Source organism: Rhinolophus hipposideros (assembly GCF_964194185.1).
Source record: "Rhinolophus hipposideros genome assembly, chromosome: 21".
Lineage (NCBI taxonomy): Eukaryota > Metazoa > Chordata > Mammalia > Chiroptera > Rhinolophidae > Rhinolophus > Rhinolophus hipposideros.
In genome coordinates this window covers 34,741,200-34,763,391 of record NC_138067.1, presented here as the reverse complement: position 1 = coordinate 34,763,391, position 22,192 = coordinate 34,741,200, and the positions used below count along the sequence as shown (strand labels likewise).

The 22,192-nt window shown below is 55.0% G+C and overlaps 1 protein-coding gene across 5 annotated transcripts in view; it reads right to left on the bottom strand.

Moving 5' to 3' along the window:
- The window catches only part of CHST8 (carbohydrate sulfotransferase 8), a 124,204-nt gene that overhangs the window by 6,558 nt on the left and 95,454 nt on the right, over positions 1–22,192 (bottom strand). For 3 of the 5 annotated variants that reach the window (XM_081030836.1, XM_081030838.1, XM_081030837.1), the window contains exons 3-4: positions 5,657–5,694; positions 3,537–5,105 (exon numbers count right to left, since the gene is read on the bottom strand). In XM_081030836.1, the coding sequence (XP_080886962.1) occupies positions 3,999–5,105; positions 5,657–5,694 (1,145 nt within the window). In that variant the 3' untranslated portion in view covers positions 3,537–3,998. Of the gene's footprint in view, positions 1–3,536; positions 5,106–5,656; positions 8,799–22,192 lie in introns of those variants that run through there. The other 2 variants (XR_013992109.1, XM_081030835.1) reach the window with 2 other exon arrangements.

Sequence of the window (22,192 nt, the reverse complement as noted above, 5' to 3'; positions counted from 1 at the left end):
GGCTGAGAGGGAGAGAAGGCAGAAGACCGCCAAAGGGATTGGGGAGCTGGTGACGCGGTCTGCTATGTGTCTGAGGGAATGCTCCTCCCCTCACGGAGATGCACACAGTCGGGGTGTTGCCGCCACCTCGTGGGCTGGCAGGAGATAACCAGGCCGCTGTTCAGGAGCGAGGACTTAGCTCCCTCAGGTGGCCAAGCCCTGTCTCGGCCAGTGGAGACCTACGCCCTCCTCCCAGGCAGCTGGGCGACCCCATGGACAGCACAGATGTCTATAGGCACGGCGGTGGGAGAGCACAAGAGAGACAGGTCCCAGCCCGATAGGTAGGTGGATCCCCGCTCCACATCTTGTCCGTTAAGCTCTGGGCAAGTCTCTCTGTACCTCTATCGCCTCACCTATAAAGTAGGGCGAGGTAGGCATGATCAGGGCTTCTGGGAGAGGTCTATCAGGCAATGCATGGGAGAAGCCAGCACAGTACCCGCTGCCCTGAACGCTTGACTCAGGCTGGTACACTGCAGGCCCCACGTTTTGAAAAGACTCACTTCTGACCTCTGACCCTTGCCTGGGGCTTCAAGTGTTCTTGGGAGAGGTAACCTCCAGCCTACTCTTTCCATCACTCCCTTCTCTAGGCTGGTCCAGAGGTGGGGGAGGGGGCAGTAGCATCTGGTCCCAGGTGGCCCCAGCACCGGCAGACCTGTGGCCACCCTCTGCTGCTGTCTCATAGCTGAGACTCTTGTGCAAAGGGCCCTTCTGGGCAGTGTGAGAAGTCTGGGAGCAGCATAGCTTTCAACGCCAGGCCATGCCTCACTGAGGGAACAGAACTCAAGGCTCCCACGCTCTCTCCCCCAGCCTGGGCCAGTGCACCACAGAGGGCAGCCATGGTCAACGGTCAACAGTCTCTGTCCTCTCCCCACTCTAGTGACAGTTCCCCTGCTCTCCCAGGGTACCAGTTTAGTCCTCATCTGGGCCATCAGCAAAGAATGAATCCCCAAAGATGAGGACAGCATTATTTCAGTCCTGCTCAGCCCCAGACTGCCCACCCTAGGTCCTTGACACCACTCTGCTCCATTCCTGAGCCCAGGTGTCCGCACTAGTCTGCCTGTGCCCAGATCTGGGTGGGGTGGGGAGGAGACGCCAGGAGGTAATTCCCTTGATGAGCCATGGGTGCTCCCAGAGAGGAAGAGCTAAGAGGAGATGGAGGAGTGAGGGGAGACCACTTGCTGGCCTCTGGGTTCTCCTGAGGCTCCAATGTTCCACCCCTTATGGAGGGGGAGTAACCTCAAGGACAAAATTGGAAAATGGGTCCTGCTTGAGAAGGGAAGGAGGTGCTGGAGGACTGTCCCGTCATCCACTGCCTGCCCACCTCTGTCCTGGGGCCCTGTGTGGGAGGCTGGGCCAATGGGGACAGCAGGAGGCGGAGGGTTTGGCCATGTCTTAGAGACCAGAGGTGCTTGCCTCTCACACCTGACCACCTGGCTGGATCTCACATCTCATCTTTCCAGGCAACTCCCGGGCTTCTGGGGCTCACAAGCCTCAGGGAGAACCCTCGGTTTTGGGGATGTCTGTTCTCTTTACCACTCAGAGAGCAGGGCTCGTGTCTGGGGAGGTCTCAGCTGCTCCGAGGGCAAAGGTCTGGCAAAACGCTTCACTGTGGGCTGCTCTGAGAGGCCCCCATTTGGAAGACCAGGCTGGGGAAGGGCACTGGGGTTTGGTGGTTGTTTCCCCAACTCGATGAACCTGCTTGACCCCTAGGAGGAGCCGGTGGCCCTTTCTTGGGTCCCTGACTCAGACAGACCCTCCCTTCAGACTATACCAACAAAATGGGGAGCAGACGAAATGGGGCAGTGTTGGGCAGGAGGGAGCAGCATAAGATGGTCCCAGAGAAGATGGGGACTGTCCACAGTCCCCCCAACCCTGACACATTATATGGACTCACACACATGTACACACCCCCTCACTCCAGACACAGCTACCTCTAAGACAGATAGCTACCACACCACTCACACACACATTTTCCTGTGTTGGCATATGGTCCACTGCTCCCAAGCCAAGGCTTGAGGTTGGGGATGGGGGCTGGAGCTGGGTCCAGAACCACCTCAGTGGATTCAGAAGGAAGACTCAGGACTGGGATATCTTGCTGGGGACCATCAAGTGGAGATCATGGTCATTGCCTGTTATCTGCCATCACCATCAAGAAGGAAAGCCCCTCTTGGATGGCTGTGTGGTGCGTGTACCTCTGTCCAACTTCGGTCTGGTTGTCTGAGAGATGACACAAGTAAAGATGTGCTTTCCTTCACCCCAGCACGTGCGCGTGCACACACACACACACACACACACACACACTCACACTGTGGGAGGATGGTCCCAGGGCGATCCTGATGGTCTTCAAGCTGCAGACTGTCCCACCTGGGCTTTCGGGTGTCCCCGTTGCTGAGCAGATGACCAGTGTGTCCTGCCTCAGTCTTGGCCAAAGACATCCATGACCAGAGACACCTTCTGCATTGTGAACTGTGACTCACTTTGTGAGCACCCCAGCCCGTTTCCAGCAGCTGTTTCTGGGTCATCGTTAGCCCTCCCCGCCTCCTCTCGCTGACCTGGCCCTGGCTCAGCTGTGCTGGGTCAGCCTCTGGTTCTCTGAGCCTCTCAGCACCTGCCTTCCTGCCTTCCGCACCTGAGAGTCCCTTAGGCCCTGACAACAGCCTTCTTCCTGCCCCTCTGGGTTCCTTTTGTCAGATGGCCCAGGCCACTCCAGCTGAGTGGAAGCCTCCCCCTACTCAGCGTTCTTGGACGCATGTGGCCCCAGCAGGTGGCTTGTTCCACCTTTGTACGTTTCCAGAGCCTATGGTGGAAGCAGAAAGGGAGATGCAGCAGCTCATGGCTGGCGGGGATCCAGCCAGTACAGGATCCAGCAGCATGTCCCTCCCAGGGGACCACAGTGCCTCCTTGTCAGGGTCCAGCAGAACCTGAGACCCTAGCAAGTGGGAACCGATTGAGAGAAATCTCCTAGGAGAGATCCACAGAAAGATCCAGAAGGGCATGCAGCAGACTTCTGGAAGACACAGGCTGACAGAAATAAGACCCAAAAGTAGGCACACAGACACACCCCTAGAAACAGTCAGGCAACACTTCCCATTACAAACAAGACCCCAAAACAGTCAGTCACACCTATACTCAAAGTTCCAACAAACACTTTCTCTGAGAACTTTGCGGGGGCCCCTGCAAAGTGCACTTACAAGAAAGGACCCCAGTGGCCTCCATGGGGATAGGTCTCTTTTCTTTTAGGATGACTGTGCCAGCACTAGGATGGGAGGACCCAGTTGACCGAGCCCTGGCCTCAGAGGCCTGAGTGCGAGGTGCTGCAGTGGGCTCTGAATGGGAGCTGCTAGGTCCCCTGCAGCCTACTCTTGCCCCGGACTTCCGTGCAGCTGGGCCTGCAGGCGCCTGGCTCAGTCTATCCTGGAGAGAGAGAAAGAACCCCAGACAGCATGGGGAAGGGTCCATGTGTTCCCACACCAACACACACACAGTGTAGACACTGCTGCTCTGGAAACCATGTGCTTTATTTGGAACCTTATTCTAAGGGAACTTCCCCCTGTGTAGTAGAAAAGCTGCAAACCTGCGGTTTGGTACAAGGCAATGGCTAAGAGACTGCAGTCAATCCCTTACTGCTGGGCCCTTGTCCTCTGGGCCTCAGACTTCCCTGGTCATCCTGATTCTTGGCTGAGCTGTGTGTGGGCAGCTGAGACTCCTGGGGTGTCCTGCCCACCTCCCAGCATCTTCCTGAGCCAGGAGTGAGAAAGTGGATGTGGGACAAGGGCCAGGGTCCCAAGCCAAGGCCTGGGCCTCTGGCCTCCACCAGGGGTCTGCAGCAGCCACGGCTCCTCACGTGCTCAGAGCCCCGTTGCTCTTGGGGATACCTTGGCTGAGGAACCATGGAGAATGGGATGCCCCGCGGACAGGCGATGGGTGGGCAGGGCGCACACAGCCGCCGGCTCCGCGCCTCAGTACAGGTCCGCGAAGGGCTTGGAGTAGTTGAACATCAGGTAGTCCATGTAGTAGAAATCGTAGGTGCGCTGGCGCTGCGGGCCGGGGAGCTGGGCGAAGTACTGGTGGGCGATCCGCGCTGTGGTCCGCGCCTCCTGGGAGTGCCGGTCCTTGAAGCGGGGGAAGGTCAGGTTCCGCGGCGCGTGGATGAGGCTCAGAAAGAAGTTGGCATCGTCCTCCATGCTCTCAAACTTGCCCACGAAGTCGTAGTCGATGAGGCAGGGGCTGCACAGCCGGCTGACGTGGTCCCAGTGGATGTCCATGCCCACGGGCCGGTGCACGTCCAGCAGGTACTGGACGAACTCGGGGAAGCGCACGCCCGCGCCCGTCCGCAGGGCCTCCCGAGAGGCATTGGCCCGGTACCGGGCCAGGATGGCCTTGCCGAAGACCGGGTGATAGTAGCTGTTGGGGTGCTCGAACTTGTCGCGGAAGGCGGAGACCAGCCTCTCGAAGGGCTCGCGGACGAAGAGCATCTTGGTGTAGGTGCGCAGGCGGAGCAGGATGCCCTGGCGGTCGAAGGTGTCCAGGCGCCTCAGGGCGCTGCCGTAGTGCACCGTGTCGTGATGGATGTCCGCGGTGGACGACGCCCGCCCCGCCAGCACCATGAGGACCCGCTTCCAGTTGGAGCAGCCTGCCTTGGGCACCTCGCAGTACAGCACGCGGTGACGGTCCTCCACGAAGATGCGGGACACGTGGCGGGGCGTGACCGCCCTGCGGCTGCTGCTCGATCGGTACTTGGCGCACGCCTCCTGCAGCACCCGCTTGCGCTCCTGCTGCCGGCGGTGCAGGCGGAGCCAGTGGCCGTCCAGGGCCCGGGGTGCGGGCCGGACAAAGGGGCCGGCCGAGCTGTTGGCCAGGATGGCCGCCGCCGATGGCATTTTCTTGATAAGCAGCCGGCGGCGGCGCTGCCGGGGTCGCAGGCGGGCCCCCATGTTTAGGTGGGCTTGAGGTTGGTCCGGCACCAGCAAGTGGGGGCCTCCCGGTGCCCGACTGGACAAGTCTGGGGTGACCCTCTCTGTGAGTGCCTTCATGTCACCATCTTGAGAACCGCCTGGTGGGAAGTCCTGGGGCGAGAAGAGAAAGGGTTACCAAGACGGCTGGGCACTGAGGGTCACACAGGCCAGGCCCTCAGCGTGGCTGGGGTGCCTGCCCCCTCTGTGGCCCGAGGTTTTCCCAGCTGAGGGAGAAGGAGACAGGCTGACCCTGCAGGATGTGATCCCTCTGGTCTGAGCCATTGCCCAGCCCCTGCGTGTCTCCTCTCAACTGGCCACGGTCTGAGATGCAAGTGCCACTCGGACCACGAGATGGCGCAGGCCTCCCAGGAAGCGGGTCTGGCGGGCGGTGGGGGTGGCGGTGGGGTGGGGGTAGCTGGCGGCCTGTAGGAGGCTGCTCAGATTTACTGAGTCAATTAGCACACTCCAAAGCCGCCATCCAACCACAGAGGGAAATTCATGGGTCTCAAGCCCCGGGCTGTGTTCCCAAGACTCCTGGGAAGGACCGGACACATTTTTCTTTCCAAGAATGGGTTTAATGTGAACTCCAAATTTTCTTCCCTGCACTCCCCAACTTTCCCCAGGCTGCTCGTGCTGACATTTATCTGACTCTTAGAACTCACATTGTGGGGCTGCGGTAGCCTGATGTTGAACTTTACTCCTGAAAAGCAAACAGAGAGGACAGCATTAACAGAGGAAGTACCACGTGGTTCCCAGAGACCCGCTTCTGGGCTCTTGACTGTGGGTGCCCGGTAGGGAGGGCGCTTGGGGTCGGCTCTGTGAAAAGGCAGTTTAGGAAGGCAGGAGGAGAGGCATGGCTCAGTGTGCTTGCCCCTCCCCTCCCCTCCGCTACCCAAATGGAAAATGGAGGTACAGCAAAGACTTGATCCCCCTAGCTCCCAGATGATGCTCACTTCTCGGCATCTCACCTCCCAATGTGACCTGGAAGAACTGGAACTATGCCCTGCCCAAGGTTGCCCACACACCTGCCCAGTGGAGCAGCCAAGAACCTCACGACCCATTCCCTGCCTCACACTGTCATTAAATCACAGGGGAAAAGACTGTTCAGAAAGTCCCATCCATTCTCTCTTTATGCCCTGTCCGCTGGCCCTGGCTGTACTCCATGTGGACTTTCTGTACTTGTAACACAACACCCTTGTACCCATACCTTTGCACACACCAGGCCTGAGACTAGAACACACATTTTCCCTTGGGATTGGGGCCTCCCCCACTTACTCTGGAAAGTTCCCTAACTTAGCCATCCACTTTGCGATTTTGGTCTCTCAGTGGGCCCTGGGACTCTGGGGGTAAGCTGGCCACATCCTGCTGTCCTCCAAAGGGCTGAGCAGAGCTGAGGCACAGAGTGTCCGAAAGTCACTAACCGTGACTGGGGAAGGATGGCAAGAGATCAGCACATCACTGTTCACACTTCAGAATGTCTCCTCTGCCCACCAAGGAGGCCATCTGCTTGGGCTCACCCAGGATAACAAACACTGAGGAGGCAAATCTTTGGTCAGAGGAGACTATCTTGCTTCATACCCGGTTTGGTCTGTTTGGGGGAAAGTAGTGGGAGGACAAGAGGATTCCTTTTGGGGGAACCTATTCAGGAATCTGGGCCACCTTCCTCTTTCCCTGTTTGGCCTTTGAGGTGTCAGGGGCTCTTCCTGCTCCTGTGCCATGTGAGTGAATGTCTCTGCTCTGAGGCTTTGTCAAATGCCACAGTCACAATCAGAACCAGCCACTCTTTAAACGAGCGGAGAGCTAGAATTTCTGGCTGGCATGACGGAGCATGGTGTCTCACCATACCTGACGGAGTTCTGGTGGCTGCCTGGGGGCTAGCACTTCCTCTCCTGTCTCTGTGTACTTGGCAGAGGTCCAGTGGCTGGAGCACAGCTGGCAAGGGGATGTCCAGGTCCTCGATCCCTGACCCAGGTACTCCACTGATTTCTCCATAAGGTCAAGTTCTACAGGTCGGGTCACTGCTAATGACTTAGCCTCACACTGGTCAGTCTGAGGATGTGCCCACACATTTCCTTCACTCATCAGCAGTGAAGGAAAGGGGGGACCCACGTCACCCTGGACTGAAAAGCCTAAATTCCCTGAGCCTGCCGGGACCTTTCTCGAGTCCCCAGAAAGGGGGAAGTGAAGGCAGAACTTGGGCTGGTTGCATCTTTTTTTTGCTGCAATATTATTCTTGGATTCCTTTGGGCCAGGAACAGGGGCATGCCCTTGCCTGGGCAAAGGGAGGCGTCCACATCTTCCTGAGGTTACGTACATATCTGAGTGCATGTGGGAGAGCTCTGAAACAGGCCTTCTGGACTCTTCCATGGAGGATGAGACGCTCTGTGTAGAACTGTCTGCACCCCTAATGGCATGGGATATGTGCCATGGGTGCCTGACCATGAAGCAGACGCCTTTTAAAATTAAGCCCCTCGCCAGAGCCTCCCTCTCAGCTCAGCGCCTACGTTCCTCTTGCTGGCCACCCCTCCTCCCTTCCCTCATCCTCTTCATGGAAGCCATCCCCAGCATGAGCTTCCTGAGCTCATTTCTTTCTGGCATGTGCAGTTTCCTCCTGCAGCCGATGATCACAGCTCCTTTCTCCAGGAGGGACGCATTGCACACCATACTCAGTTTTCCTCCACACTCCCAGGTTCCCTTAATTATTTTCTTCTGGTGATGGCAGCTGGCTCTGCTAAATCACCTCTCCTCAGAATTTCAGACACAGGAATTTACTCTGCTTGTCAATCTTGTCAACTTGTCAAGGTGCGATGACACTTATTCATACTCCTTTTCGGGAGCAAATGAATCATACTAGATTTGGTCAGGAGTGGGACTGAGGAACCACTTACAAAAGGCATCCTGCCAGCTGGTAGAGTTGGACAAAAATGTGCTTATTGAGGTCGAAGCCCCTATGGCTGAGACCTCCCACTGGCACCCACACCACATCCCGGAGGGTGGTGCACTGTGGGGCCTGTTCTATTTTATCTGTGCAGACTAGACAGAAGGAGTTTCCAAGATTGGCCCCCTTGAAAACTGGTCGGGTCAGAGCCCGAGGCACAAGATGGAGAAAAAGTTCTTGCTGGACAGAGCTCGGGGCTGGGTGAGTCTCTGACCTCTTGGACACTTTTGCCCAGCAAAGCCAACCTTGCCGCAATTGCCCCCTTTGAAAAGAAAAACTGTCTTGTGGAATATCCAACAACAGATCTTTTCGGGAGCTTGAATTTGCCACAAGCTGTATGTGCCCAACCCTGAAACTTATGGCAGCTCATTGGGCAAAGACTGCCGCTTTCCTACATGGCCACTTTGGAATAAAGACAGAAACTTAAAGGAAATGTAATGGACTCTCCCCCTGGCCAGAGGCCCAGTGTACCTACTTTTTCCATGGAGAAAGCTGCTCTTCCACACACAGCTTGGATAAAGGCTGAAGCAAAGACCACTCCAGCTCTGAACAATTGAAGGCCAGGGGCCTTAAGCATCTTGAGGCTGGGGTCTCTGCTTTTCAGTGGGGCCACTTCAGGACCCTGGACAACTCCATGGAGAGTGGCGAGCCCAGGGAAGGCAGCTGAGGGCTCTGCCTCTGCTGCACCCATGAAGAAGGTATTGTTACCAGGAGCCATCAGAATTGGTACCATTTAAAGGAGACTTACAGAGTGTGGGAGGGGCTTGATCTCAATATAACCACTACAGCCCCTCCCAAGCCCCCAAATAAACATACAGTCTAGATAAAAACAGTTGGCTTGCTGAGCAACACAAGCCTGCTGTTCCATTCAGTGCCACCAATGCTGCCACGCATGTCCCCTGTCCCCCCCCCACCCCATTTCCACCCTGGGACAGAAAAATCCCAAGGCAAGTCATGTATGTGCCACCTGTACAGTGTCTGAGTTACCTGTCCTCTCCTTTCAAAATAACGTTAACAATCTGTAAGGGATCGCCATCCCCTGCACAGTAAAAAATAGCCACCTTCTTTTTCTGGACAGATGACATTTCGTAGAGTGGTTGGAACGCATGCAATATGATAAGAGTGAGCGACAGCGTGAATAGACAAGGTGTGAGTTATCAGGACTGCCAAGTGTTTTCCACATTGTGAACTCTTCATGGGCTGAAGGTTTTCTTCTGAGTGTTTGCCTGTAAAGCTTCCTGGTTACCTAGCAGGGGAAGGCAAGGGCTGATGAGGGTGTGTGAAGCCAGTTCCTAGAATCAGGCCGTGCAGCCTGGGTCTGGAGCAGAGCTGGGGAGGGGGCTTCCCTAGCACGTGAGCTATTGAGGAGGAGAGTCCGTTGCCCACTCCTCTGAGTCACAGGAGGGAAACCTGCTGGGTTCAACTCCAAAGCCTCAATCCCAGATGCGCAGGACCCACTGGGGCTGGGGGCTGAGGACCAGACTTTCAGGTGGTCTATGCAGACAGGTGACACTGATGTGCGTCCAAACACGACCCTAGAAAGGGCTGGAACTGCCTCCTGAGTTCTTGACTGAGCACATTTAAGGCAGGTGACTGGTGTTCTGGCTGCTCACATCCCAGCTCCAGGCCCTGGCAGGGTGTGGGCCCTGACACTCTAAACACTGCAGCCGAGGGGAAGGCAGGGCCACCCTGAAGGAGTCAGACCGACAAAGATGGACAGAGATGGGGAAGAACAGAAGAGGCCTGGAGAAGCCGCTAGGCACAGATGTGAGTCTGAAGTCCCTGCCCTGTGTGGAGGTTGAGGCTCATTGTCCTGGGATCCCTGGAGTTTCCTGCACAACGCTGTTATTTTCCTGGTTCCTTTTCCATGTCCTATTCTGGTGGCTGAGCGTGTGTGGCCACATCTACCTGTGCTGTCCACCCACATGTCCACTTAGGCTGCCCATCAGGCCAGGAAACTTCCAGAGGTTTCAGGCTGGCCTGAGCCACACTGAAAGGTGAGGCCCTCACCGTGTCTTGGCTCCCCCACGTGTGAGAGCCTGAGTGCAAGGGTCGGTCCCACCCCAGATTCCCTGGCAGTTGGTGGGACGAATGCTGTTGCCCTGCTCGGCTGCTTCCCCATCCCAATTGGAAAGAAGAAGCTCCTGAACCTAACGTGTGCCAGGAGAAAGGCCTCCTGCCACGTCTGGTCAGTGTATGGGACTCACACGGCAATGATGAGCCACAGGTGTGATGCCGGGGTACTGGTAGGAGAAAGCACACGGGGGGGGGGTGTGCTGCCCGCTGGGAACTGCCCGTAGGGAACTGCCAGGCCCCACTTCACAGGAAATATGGGAAGTTTCTGAATGACGGCCTGTATCAGTCAGGGTCCTCCAGAGAAACAACCAATCGGATAGATACATGGAGAGGTGGGCAAGGGATGTATTTTAAGGCATTGGCTCGTGCAGTTGGGGGGCTGGCAAGTCCAAAATCTGCAGGGCAGGTCAGCAGGGCAGACCCAGGGAAGCACTGATGCTTTGGCTCGAGTCTCAGGGCAGTCTGCAGGCAGAATTCCTTCTTCCTCGGGTCACATTCCACATTATGGAAGGTAGTCTGCTTCACTCAAAGCCTCCTGACTTAAAGGTTAACCACATCTAAAAATATACTCGAGCAGAACATCTAGACTGCTTGACCAAACATCGGGGGTACCATGGCCTGCTCAAGATAACACATAAAACTAACTACCACAGGGGTGTGTTCGCTTCCTAGAACTACCACAAAACTGGGTAGCTTCAAGTAACAAAAATTTATTCTCCCACAGTTTTGGAGGCTAGATGTCTGAAGTCAAGGGCCATCTCCCTCCAAAACCTCTTCTAGCTTCTGGCAGCCGCAGATGTTCCTTGGTTTGTAGCAATTTAAGTCTGATTTCTGCCGCTGTCTTCCCTTGGCTGTCTTCTCTTGTGTGTCTGTCTCTTCTTCTCTTCTTATCAGGACAAAGTCATTTTGAACCAGGGGCCACCCCGATGACCTCATCTTAATCTGATTACATCTGCAAAGACCCTATAAGATCACATGCATAAGTACCAGGGACTGGGCCTTCAACGTATTATGGGGGGGGGGGATACAATTCAACTCATAACAGGGTGTGAGGTGACTTTAGGGGGCTTTAAGAGCACTCAGGAGGCAGGACAGCAACAGCCTGGAGAAGGTACGAAAGTATTTCCCCTGCTGGTTTGGGTCATCCGGTTAGTAGCGAAAGATGGTGTTAGTTATCCAGGTTCTTGGGGCAGGGACCGTGTGTGGTCCACCTGTGTCAGACAGAGTATAGCAAAATGCCTGGCACACAGAGGGAGCTCAAAAAATGCTTGTGGAAAAGCTGATGCTGCCTGGCCTGAGAGCTGGCCCTGAAGGTGCGGATGGGCATTGGGCTTCTCCCCACAGAAGCCAGGTCCAGGGTTCTGGCTGGAGTCCACCCAACCCAGACAGTGACTTCTCCAGCTCTGCCTGGCAGCCTGGGAAGGGTCTGTATGTCCAGGTGGCAGCTGTCAGCTAAGTGGCTTGATGCAGATAGGAGTTGCCCAGGTTGAGGGTCTGTCCACTCCACCCAGGCTGTGTGGTCTCTGTGTGGCTGGAACTACGACACACCCAGCTGGCTGCTTCCCATTGCCATCAATGGGGCACCAGGCCAGGCCCTGGGGCCTCGTGGCAGCCACAGCTTCTCTGGCTCTTTTCCCACCAGCTCAAGCCCTGTCCTTTTGTGGGGCAACCCTCATTCCCAACATCCGCTTCTGACTGCCTCATTGTGAACTGCTCCTTTCATCTGGGCAGATTGTTAACTTATGCAGATTAGATGCAAAACTGAAGTTTAAACACGCTCAGCAATTAGAGGGCAGCCTGGATTCAAGGCAGAGAATTCAGATGTAAGAAGCCTTACCAAAGAGCCTTCAGTTCTCACTTACGTTCACAGGAAAATTCAGCTCATTAAATTCTTTGCTAGGGCCTCCATCGCAGCCAGGAGAGTAGCCTCAGGCACAGCTGTGCCCAGTGCTGCTGCCCGAGGGCCCTGGGCAGGGAAATGGGGTTCCAGACAGTGGGACTGCCCCGGACAAATGTGCTTCTGGAACCCAAAGATGCTTTGTGGTCAGAGTGTGGATCTGAGGGAAAGGCAGGTGTCAGGCCAGACACGCTCCTGGGTAGGGCAGGGGCAGCCCTGCAGTGGCTTTTCCTCTTGCCTCAGCCTCTATGGGTGGGCTTCTTCCAGTTGCTCTGAGATCACCAAACTCAGAGTGGTCTCTCCCTTTTGGCCTCTCCCTTTGCCTGGAGCGTCCATTCTGAGTCACAGATTTTAAGGAGTCAGTATGTTTTTAAGGAAGGGGAAAAAGAGAGGGAGAGAGCAACCTTGGACAAATCCCTTGACCTCACTGAACCTTAGTTTCCTCATCTGTAAGATAAAATAAAAATACCCATCCTGCAGGTCCGCAAATGTGCAAATGAAATGACGCAGTGCTGGGCACAGAGAGAGCCCATGGGATGGGAGCTACCCGTGCCATGTGTTCCTAACACCTGGCCACCTTAAGAGCTGCAGAGTTTCCCTGAGCCCAGCTCCTGCACCAGCACAAGGACGCTGGGACCTGTCTGTGGGGGAGGGAAGCGGCAATCTTCCCGTCGCAGGCTGATGGGCACCTGACAGCTCTGACCATTTGTTGCTTGTTTTGTTTAGCGATTTCATTCCCTCGCCTCCATGATTAGGATCCACGATTCAATTGGGTAGTTCCCTGTCAGCTCAGCCTTGGCTGTGAATTCCCTTGGAGCTGTCAGAGTGGAGCATCGGAGTTCCCTGTCAGTCAACCAGCTAGCCAGTTAGCCGGTCTTCGAACCCAACAGCTGTCCTGCCACTCCTCGCCCGCCCATCTGTCCATCACTTGGTGAGCGCAGGGGGTGACCCTGAGTGTCCCTCCGGTGCCTGCCTGTCCACAGGCAGGGGTCCTCGGCTCCTGCTTTGAAGTCCTCCTCTGTCAGAGCCTGGGGGTGGCTTCTACCATGTTTGGGGTGTGTGTGTGGCTCCAGCACACATGTGTCATGCACTGCACCCCCACGTGTGCATTTTGCATGGAACAGGACTTGGAATGTCTTATGCTATGTTACACCATGCAGGCCGAGGGTATGGCCTCACACCCCGTCTCTGTGCTGCACGTGTACATGCTGCCTGCTGTGTGCTGTGCCGTGTGCTGGGTGGGCGTGTGTGTGTTCATATCTGTGTTCGGTTTCTGAGAGTACAAGGCACATGGCTTACAGACAGTCATACCTTTTCTTCCCTGCATATATTCTTTCAACACACGTAGGCCCGGAAGGATAAGCAGGAGCTAGTGAATACCACTGCCGATGAGAAAGAACTCGCTCAGCAGCAAAACCACAGTGACCTCTGATGGCCCCTGTCTCTGCCTCCCCTACAGCATGTTGGCAGCAAAGACGTCAGGCAGCAGAACAGTCATTCTATCCAACACCATTTGCCCATTCACTCCACACTGACTGAGCTCCTGATTGTGCCAGGCGGTGTCGTAGGATTGGTGTCAGTGTGTTGGTCATGAATGAGACCACGATGGCCGTGCTGTCAGGGAGTTAGGTCTAGGAAGGAAGTGAGGCACGGAATGGCAATTCCATGTGTGACAGGACGTGGCAGGCAGCATGAGATGGGGGATGGCGGCAAACCCAGGTCATCAGGTCAGGGCTCCCAAAGGTTGTGACAATGACTTGGCACCTGAGGGATGATGACCTTCCTGGCAGAGCTCGGTGGCCTTGCACCATGAGAGCAGGGCCCTTGGGATGAAGGGATATAGAGACTGAAGGGTGTCGAGAAATGGCAGGACCATGGTGCTTGGCAGGGGCCAGCATGCAAGGGCCTTATGGTCCTGGCAAAGGTCCTAGAGCTTCTCTCCTAAGGTCCAAGGCGGGCCTAAAAGGGCTTTAAGCTGGGAGTTATTTTGAATTTAAGGACCATTCTGAGATGAAGAGCTGAAGACAGAAGCAGAAAGGCTGGTCAGCAGATGACGTCATTGTCCAGAGACAGGAGGTGTGCTGACGGCAGGAAGTGCAGGAAGACATGAAGAATCTTTTGGGAGGAAGAGTCAGCAGAGTGGTGTGCTGGGAAATGCTTAACAACTGACTCCCTGGGTTACGGGAGGAACCGCATTTGTAGTGTTTGCTGATTTCTGTGTGTATACACCCCCACCGAGGCAGATTTCAAGCTACCCATGTGAATGTGGAGGGAGCCCTCGTGGTGGTACAAGCCAGCTCCTGCACATCACTGCCTAAGTGGGATCTGGGGATGAGTGGGAGCAAAATAAGGGAGATTCTGACTCGAGCAGTGGGTGGCCGCTGCTGCCATTTCCTGCGAAGAGGGGCAGATCCTTGTTGAATTTGAGATGCTTGTGGGTCTCCCAAGGGTAGACATCCAGAGGGTAGATGGAGGATGGGGAGGGAAGGGACAGACGTGCATGCACAGGAACAAGTTCCACGGCCTGTGGCTCTCCAGGGCCCAGTGAGAGTAGGGTCCTGGCACTTCTCAGAAGAGAGAATGCAGAACTGAGGTAGCCAATTACCTAAAGCCCTGGCAGCAGGCCTGGCCTGAGTCCTGCCTTTGTCCAGAGCCCATGGAGAGCCTCAATGCCAGCTCTGAGAAGCCGTCAAACGGGACGGACATAATGACTCTTCCTCTTTGGCTGTCAGAGCACCTAGTGGTAGTTCTCCAGCCAGCTCTGCAGGAAGGAATCTAATTTGGCTTAAACATTGGTGAATTCCCACCAGGGGTTACCAGGAAATAAAGGGCTGCCCCTGAAGGGCTGCCTGTTTGCAGGAAAAGTGCCAGCAGCACTGACTGGGCCAGGCTGGCGACAGGAACTTCTTCACTGGAACAGAGAGTCAGGCCATCGGAGGCCGCCAGTAGGGCAGCCTTATTCCTGTGGTGGTCAGGCCACAAGATAATGATCAGGCCTGCTCTAGCCGGCTTCTGGATGTGTCACTCCGGCTGTGGCATCAATTACTGAGCTGGCCTGTGGCTGTCAGAATGGTCACAGCTGTTGCTGGAGATATCCTGAAGAGCCACAAAAGTAAATCCGTCCTAGCTGATGCTTCCTTGAAATACCATCCCCCACCTGCTACAGGGGCCTGTCTGTCCTGAGGGAGGCGTTCCAAGCCCCCCGGGGAGAGCCAGGTTTCTGCTAAAGATGCTGCCCAGGGGCTCAGGGATGAATGCACTCAGAAGGAAGCCCTAAGTGACTGAGCACCAGTTGTCACTGCTGTCCACTGATTGCACCCCAATTCTGGGCAACAAGCCCTCCCTCCTGGCCTCAACTCAAGCACCGCGAATGGGCAGCTGCAGCTGTATTTAGGCTCTCCCTGTCTCCAGTGTCTCCTCCAGCACCACAGGGATCACCGAGGGGCTAGTGCATGTCAGGGATCGCGCTGTGTGCCCTTGAGCAGAACAGGCCCTCTGGCCACGCACAAATTGAAATGACAAGGCTGGAGGTGTCGTGAGCACTTGGGGGCCCTAGCAGTCAGTCCAGAAGGTCTCTGCTATGGGTCTGGATAGCTGCAGGACACATCTGAGAGGAGAGGTAATGCTCTGAAGGCAAGGTCTTGAACCTGGAGTTCCGTCCAGCCAAGAACTGGGCCACCAGCAGCTCAGGAAGCCTGTGGCCTAAGGATTTGGCTGGCTTCTCCGACGGGTAAGGCTCAGAGTACAGATGTGAATCATGGCCTTGGCAGTGGCTGGCTGTGGGGACACCATCTTCCCTGGACATCTGGCCAAGAACCGCTTCTTCTTTCTACTGCTTGGCTCTGCCCAGCCTAGCACCCTGGTCCAATGGTGAACACCACTGGGTTGCCTGTGGGCCGACCATGGCAACCCCAGGCCACCCTGGGGAGCAGAGACATCCTGTGGTCCCATCACAACGTACTGGGACTGTGCCCCACATGCACACCACACACGCATGCATCCCCCAGCCTCAGGCTCCTGACCAGCCCTCGGGCATTGACTGTCTGGCTGAGATGGGGGGGGGCCTGCAGGCTGCACGTTCAAAGGTCTTTCTGGAGGTGACTGGGAAATGGCCTGGAGAAGAGGAAAACCTAAAGGAAGAGGAAAATAGATTAAGATTCTTACCTCCTAAGGTAGGTGAGCAATGGTGGGACCTAAACTCCGGCAGGGCAGGGAGATGAGAACGGAGGGCAGCTTCTGGAGAACAATCAAGTGCAGGGCTGGAGGGCTTGGGGAGTCGGGGTTCCGAGGGGTCAGGTGAGGGAATGTCTGCCCCCCACCCTTACATGCTGTCTGAAGGAGGTCTGGGGGAGGGAGGAGCTGATTGGGAGAGAAGCCCCCACCCTGGGTTTAGCCATATTGAACCAGAATCACAAGACCTGCAGGGTGAAGCTCTCAGCTGGAAAGAGTGCAGAGCGTGGGGAAGAACAGTGTCCAGATACGAACCACACAATGCAGCCCCGTGACTTCCAGCACCCTTGCCGCACGCAGCATCTTTGATGCGCACAGCCAACAAAACACGGCATGACACCCTCATTAGCTCTGAGCACAAGAATAGGAAGTAGAGCTAAACACTGGAAATGTCATCCAGAATTTTCACTATTGTCGTGTGGACTTAGAATTTGCCATAGACTTTAAGGCAATCCCTCAACCGAGACCCCCAGTCCCCTTCCCTCTTTGGCATGCTGGGGATGTCTCCTGAAGTATAAGAGGTTCCATTTGCAGGGAACTCAGTGCTGGTGTTTGCCTGCTGGGGTGAGGGCTGCTGAGTGCCCGGAAGGCACTGTCTGATGTCCCCAAATTCTCCAGGCTCGGCCTTGCACACCTATCTGCAGCAAAGCCCTGGGAATGAGACCGCGGCTTTGCAAATGGAATATGGTCCGCGCAGAGTGGTTGCTTGAAGGGTGGCCAGGTCACTGTGAGAGGAGGGTGGAAGATGTTCTGAGCTGTTTTCCTGCTGCCTTTGAAGTCCAGCCAGCAGCAGCTCAAGGAGGAAAGAGCCATCACAGGCACAGAGACGCCCCGCCTGGCTGCATGCATTTCCTGTGGCATGAAGACTTCTTTCTCAATTACTGGGCATGTGTTTGGGGCACCTCTTTGCAGTCACGAACGTGCTATTCCAAGACACAAAGCAGCCTGCCTTGTGCCTGTGGCCTTCTACACCTGTGTACAGTGGAGACGAAGAGCTGCCCATGGAGGTGTGTCTGGGGCCGTCCTCTCTGGAATTAATGATTCGATAGCTGGGTGAGAGCCGCTTAGCCCACCGAGGCATCTTCTGCAGGATTAAACGTCATTCCTTCTAATGACTTGATTTATGTCTGGAGGTTTGCAGCTCCAAACAAAATATCTTGGTGATGGCAATAAATCACACAGAGGATGGTTACAACGGCTAGCGTGTTTTCTGTTTGTAGGAAAGTGATGGCAGAGAGGGGCTGCTGTGTAAGGGACACGCGGGACAGAGAGAGCACAGGACACACGCGAGGTCAGGCTGTGGGAGCTTGAACGAGGGAATCAGGCTTTGGATGCCTGAGGCTTTGGTGGGGATTTCTGGCTGGAGATGGTGGGGATTTCAGAAGAGCTGGAAATCCACAGGAAGGCACCATCCTGGGTGCTGGGAGAGGTGGATAGCCTGAGAATGTCATTGTCAGCTTTCAACTCCTGTCTGCCCTGCGGTACCCCATTGAGTATGAGCCTGCTGAGATCAGGCCCTGGGATCCACGTGTGTCTCCTGAGAGTTACACCCCTCTTGTGTGCTCAGGACAGCTTCTGGAATACAGTGGGGCCATTTTCTAGTCTGCAGCCCTGTCTTAGGTGGGGAGAGGCCTGGATAAGGCCAGGCAGGGATATCTCTGCAGGGCTGAGCTCCTCGGAAGCATAAGGACCCACTGGGATACAGACAGGTGCCCCATGGGCGGGTATCTCTCCCTCAAGGATCAGCAGAGAGTGATCCCTTACCACCAAGACCTTGCCTTGCAGAGAAGAGTTCAGAGGACCTGACATTGACAAGTTGACCTCCACAATGGATTTAGATAAGACACCAGCCTGGGCTCAGGAAGAAACTGGCAGCCCTGCTTCTCCAGCTCCCGTCCTTGTCCTCGGCTAAGGTCTTTTGTCACAGATGCTGTCATCCATGCCCCCGGCATCGGGGACTGGCTGTCCCCTTGAGACAGGGCAGAGGCTGGAGATGGCATGCAGGGCTGGTGACCACTTGAGGGGCAGCCACAGAGAAAACCTGGACCATTTCCACCAGTCCAGCTAAAGCTCCAATCTGGCCAGAAGTCTGTGAGAGCAATAGTCTCTTCATTGGTAAAATAAATCCTGCCTCTGGTACCCAAACAGAGGGACAGCGGAGGGAGGAGGTGAGACTGGGGTCAAGTTACAGGGTCGGTCTTCTCATTCCGGGGGAACACAGCTGCTCTTGGGGCCTGTGTATTCTTTTCCTGAGACAGAGAGACGTGTTCCTGGAAGAGCCCCAGGGACTAAAATGCCACATCAAAGACAGTTGGCCCATAAGAAGTCATGATACAGGTGACTTAGGGATGCTGGGCACTGGTGGAAAGCGATCCCTTACCCCTTGTTCATGGCACATTTAAGTGGGACATGTGGGTAGGGGTATCAGGGTAGGGACAGGCTCGTGTGTTGCAAAAGGGGTGTCCTCCGTGTCAGATATGATGGAGCACAGGTGATGAGGAGATGGCACATGGGTGGCACGCTGACGGCAGCTGGGATAATGGATGGATGGTGCATAGAGGATAGTGGGTAGGATGGTATAAGGGTGGCAGGGGGATGGCGGGTGGATGGTGGTGGGTGGTGGGTAGATGCTGGGTGGATGGTGGGTTATGGGTGAATGGTGGTAGGTGGATGATGGTGGATGGTGGGTGGATGGTTGAAGGTCGAGAGGAAAGGATTCGAGATGGGGGCCAGGCAAGGGCTGGGACTCGACTGACGGGTAGCTGGAGGAGAGACAGAAGGATGGGGAAACTACATGGCCACAGGCAGGCTCCATCTAGTCCAGCTCCACTGGCCAAAGGTGTAGCTTCTGGTTGTACCTTCCCTGTGGGCGAGGCAGACAGGATCTGGGGCCTCCCTGACTGTCTTTGGCTTCCCTAATGATCAGGGCATTAGGTGGCAGTGGTGGTGGCAGCTTCAAATCAAAGGTATGCCAGGGCCCCACTGACCCGCTTGAGCCTTGAGAGTATATATTCTGGCTGCTGCAAAATATGGCTGAAAGCAATCTCCCATAACAGAAGATAAAGCCTCTGTCCATCTTTCAAACAAGAGCAAAAAAACCGAAAACGTTTGTTTTATAAAGTCTGGCAAATCTTGATAATGAAAACTTTAGAACATATGATACTGCCACCTTTCTAATTCCAGGCAGATAAGGCATAGGGATAATGTGTTTCAACTTCAGACGCAAGGAATAACCTTTTATCACGTAATTTAACAGCGTTCCTGGGAAAATATGTTAGGAGAATGTAAAATGTTTAAAGGATAAAATATGCTGTCTTGGATGGCAAGGGGTTTAATTGCCCCAATCGGAGTCCAAACACACTTCCATGGCAGCTCTGACAGACGCTGCTGAAGTACGCAAGGTCCGCCAGGAGGCGAGGTCAGCGGCGACTTCTGCCCTCTCCCCCAGGAGCTGTCTGGGCTCCGTGGCGCTCGTCAACATCATCGCCGTGTGAAGTATGAATCGGTTCAGATATTAATATTAATCGGCCAACACATTAATATTAATCAGTTAATATATATTTCCCATGACAACAAGAGATAAAGAAATCTTATTATATGGGGGATCAAGGAACATGGAATATCTACCGGTAAGTGGATTTCCTTGGGATGCAATGGCATAAAGGAACCGAAGCCTCTTAGGTTTGTCATCTCCACAGAGAGCAGAGCTGGGTGCACGCGTGGGCAAAGTCGCAGCAGGAAAAGCCTCAGGGAGTACATTCCTCTCCAAGGGCAGGGAGCTGTTTCCCCCAGTCTGTGAGCAGGTTGATGGGATGGGGGTGGGTGTAGGTGGCCCCCACCTCTCAGAGCTCAGGCGGCCACCGCCGATCTTTCCCTAGGGGCAGGCAGGTTGTACAGAACCAGGTCCCTAACTGCCCACTGGAAAGAACACGATGAGTCTACCCTTTTGTAATGACTCATCTGGGGCCTGGTGGGTGCTGAGGACACAGGGTGGATAAAGAGAAGCTCCAGGCTCTCAGGCATTTCGGCAGGGTTGGTTTTTACTATCCAGGTTTTGCATGAGGGCGGTGAGCCTCAGAGAGGTGACATGTCTGGCCCTGGTTCACGTTGCTGGCCCGGTGGAGGGCAGAGCCAGGGTCTAGGCCAGACCTGTTTGACTCTGTGCCCTCATTCTAACCATTATGCGACACTGCCTGTGGGCCAGAGGACTGGCCATGCAGAGGGTGACAGCAGGTCTCACACAGGCATGACAACAGTGTCACAAGGTCTTGGCCTCGGCTGCCCACACTGGGTTTCCTGGGGAGGCCAGCCTGCTGGGTAGTGGAAGGCGTGGGGGCAGAGACCTCGCCACAGAGGACTCTCTTTCTGCAGGCTCCGCAGGCAAAGGCACATCGGAGCACAATTAACATTTGAAGCACTAATTATTTTACTTGGGTGTCTAAGTCTGCCGATCCTTCAATTTCAGTTTAATTGGAGAAAAATGGTCATCAGTTACTGAACAGCAGGAGGGCGGCTCCATGCTTCCCTGACACGGAGCCAAGCCGAGAATCATCAGAACATATGTGTTCCCACCACAGCAGCTGGGCAGCCGTGCCAGGCGAGGGTGCAGTGGGTGGGCCTTGGGCACCCTGCCCTACCGTCCCTGACATCTGCTGGGAAGGCTTTTGGGCCGAGTTACTTACTCGCCTTTTTATCTTTTTCATTTTGTTCCATTTTCTGCAACAGCATCTGTTGCAAGAAAACCAACTACAAGAGGAAATGGGATTCATTATTAAAAGGAGAGCTTATAATGTCTCCTTCACTCCCCCTTGTACTTGATAATAATCTGAGCTCATAATGAAAAATCCTCAGGCCCTCGCTAGCATGGCTGGGAGGCTTGAGGGGGCTGGTAGGGGTGCATTCATCTGCTGCTGAGGGACATAGATGCTGTCCTCCCCTGGAGGGGAGGCTCAGTCCGAGGGGCCCATGCTGCCTCTCCCCTCCCTTGGGGGTGGGCGTCTGGTGTCCTGGGTCTCAATGGAGAACTGTGAGGCTTTGATGCCCACACTTGTGGAAAACTAAAAAGAATGTTTTATTTTGCCTTGCTTATTTTTGTCTTTGGTCTCCTATGGGCAACCAATTAAGAGCCAATCAATAGTTCTACTAGAGTTAGGGTTAGGGAAACTGAGAAGGTGGGCCCCAGGAGCCTGGCTGCTGGTGGAATGGGGGTGTGGCTCCCTCTTCTGGCCGTCTCTGTGGACTGAATTGCCTAGCCTGGGGTGCATGAAGACAGGGGTGGCTCAGGACCGAGGGAGAGGTTAACTCTGGGTTTCTCCTCAGGGACAGGCCCAGAGGCCCAGGCAGCCCCACAGAGGAATGAACAAGAGACCCTGAGGAGAAAGGGTCTGTCCCTGGGTATGCCCTAACTGGGGACCAGAGCCTCCCCATCTCTGCAATGGGATATCGGTAGATGGGAATGGAAGCAGGGTCTACGGAGAGGGCTACCTGAGCTCATCGGCAGGGGAAGGAAGGCGGAACACCTGGAGCTGCTAAGTGCATAGGCATATTTAGACGTTTAAGGTCTGAGTGCTGAGTATCAGGCAGTGGGACGGCCTGGCTCTAACAGCCCACCATGTCCAAAGAAGAACTGCATTGGGTGAGGTAGGGGTGGCATTCCCCTTGGTCCTCAGTAGGAGGGGCGCTGGACGGGGCCGTTCTGTCCACTACCCTTACTCACCCCTCCTCCTGCCCATCCTGAGGGAAATGGCAATCTCCATCCATAGGGCTATGCTTCTCCTCCACAGAACCCGTCAGAAGTGTGAATTTTGTAGATGCACCCAGCAGATGGACACAATGGAGACCAAGACCAGGCTTCTGGCTGCTTCCTCAGTCTCCACTGAAAGCCATGCCCCACACGTGCAGGTGAAAACAAGTTCAAAGCTTAAAAAGGCTTCCTTAGAATCATTTTCGTCGTGAAATATTTCCTTCACGCAAAATAAAGTGTACAACATATAATATATACCATATAAAGAATAAGAACACACGTACCCAGCTTTCACCACCCAGTTTAAGAAACAG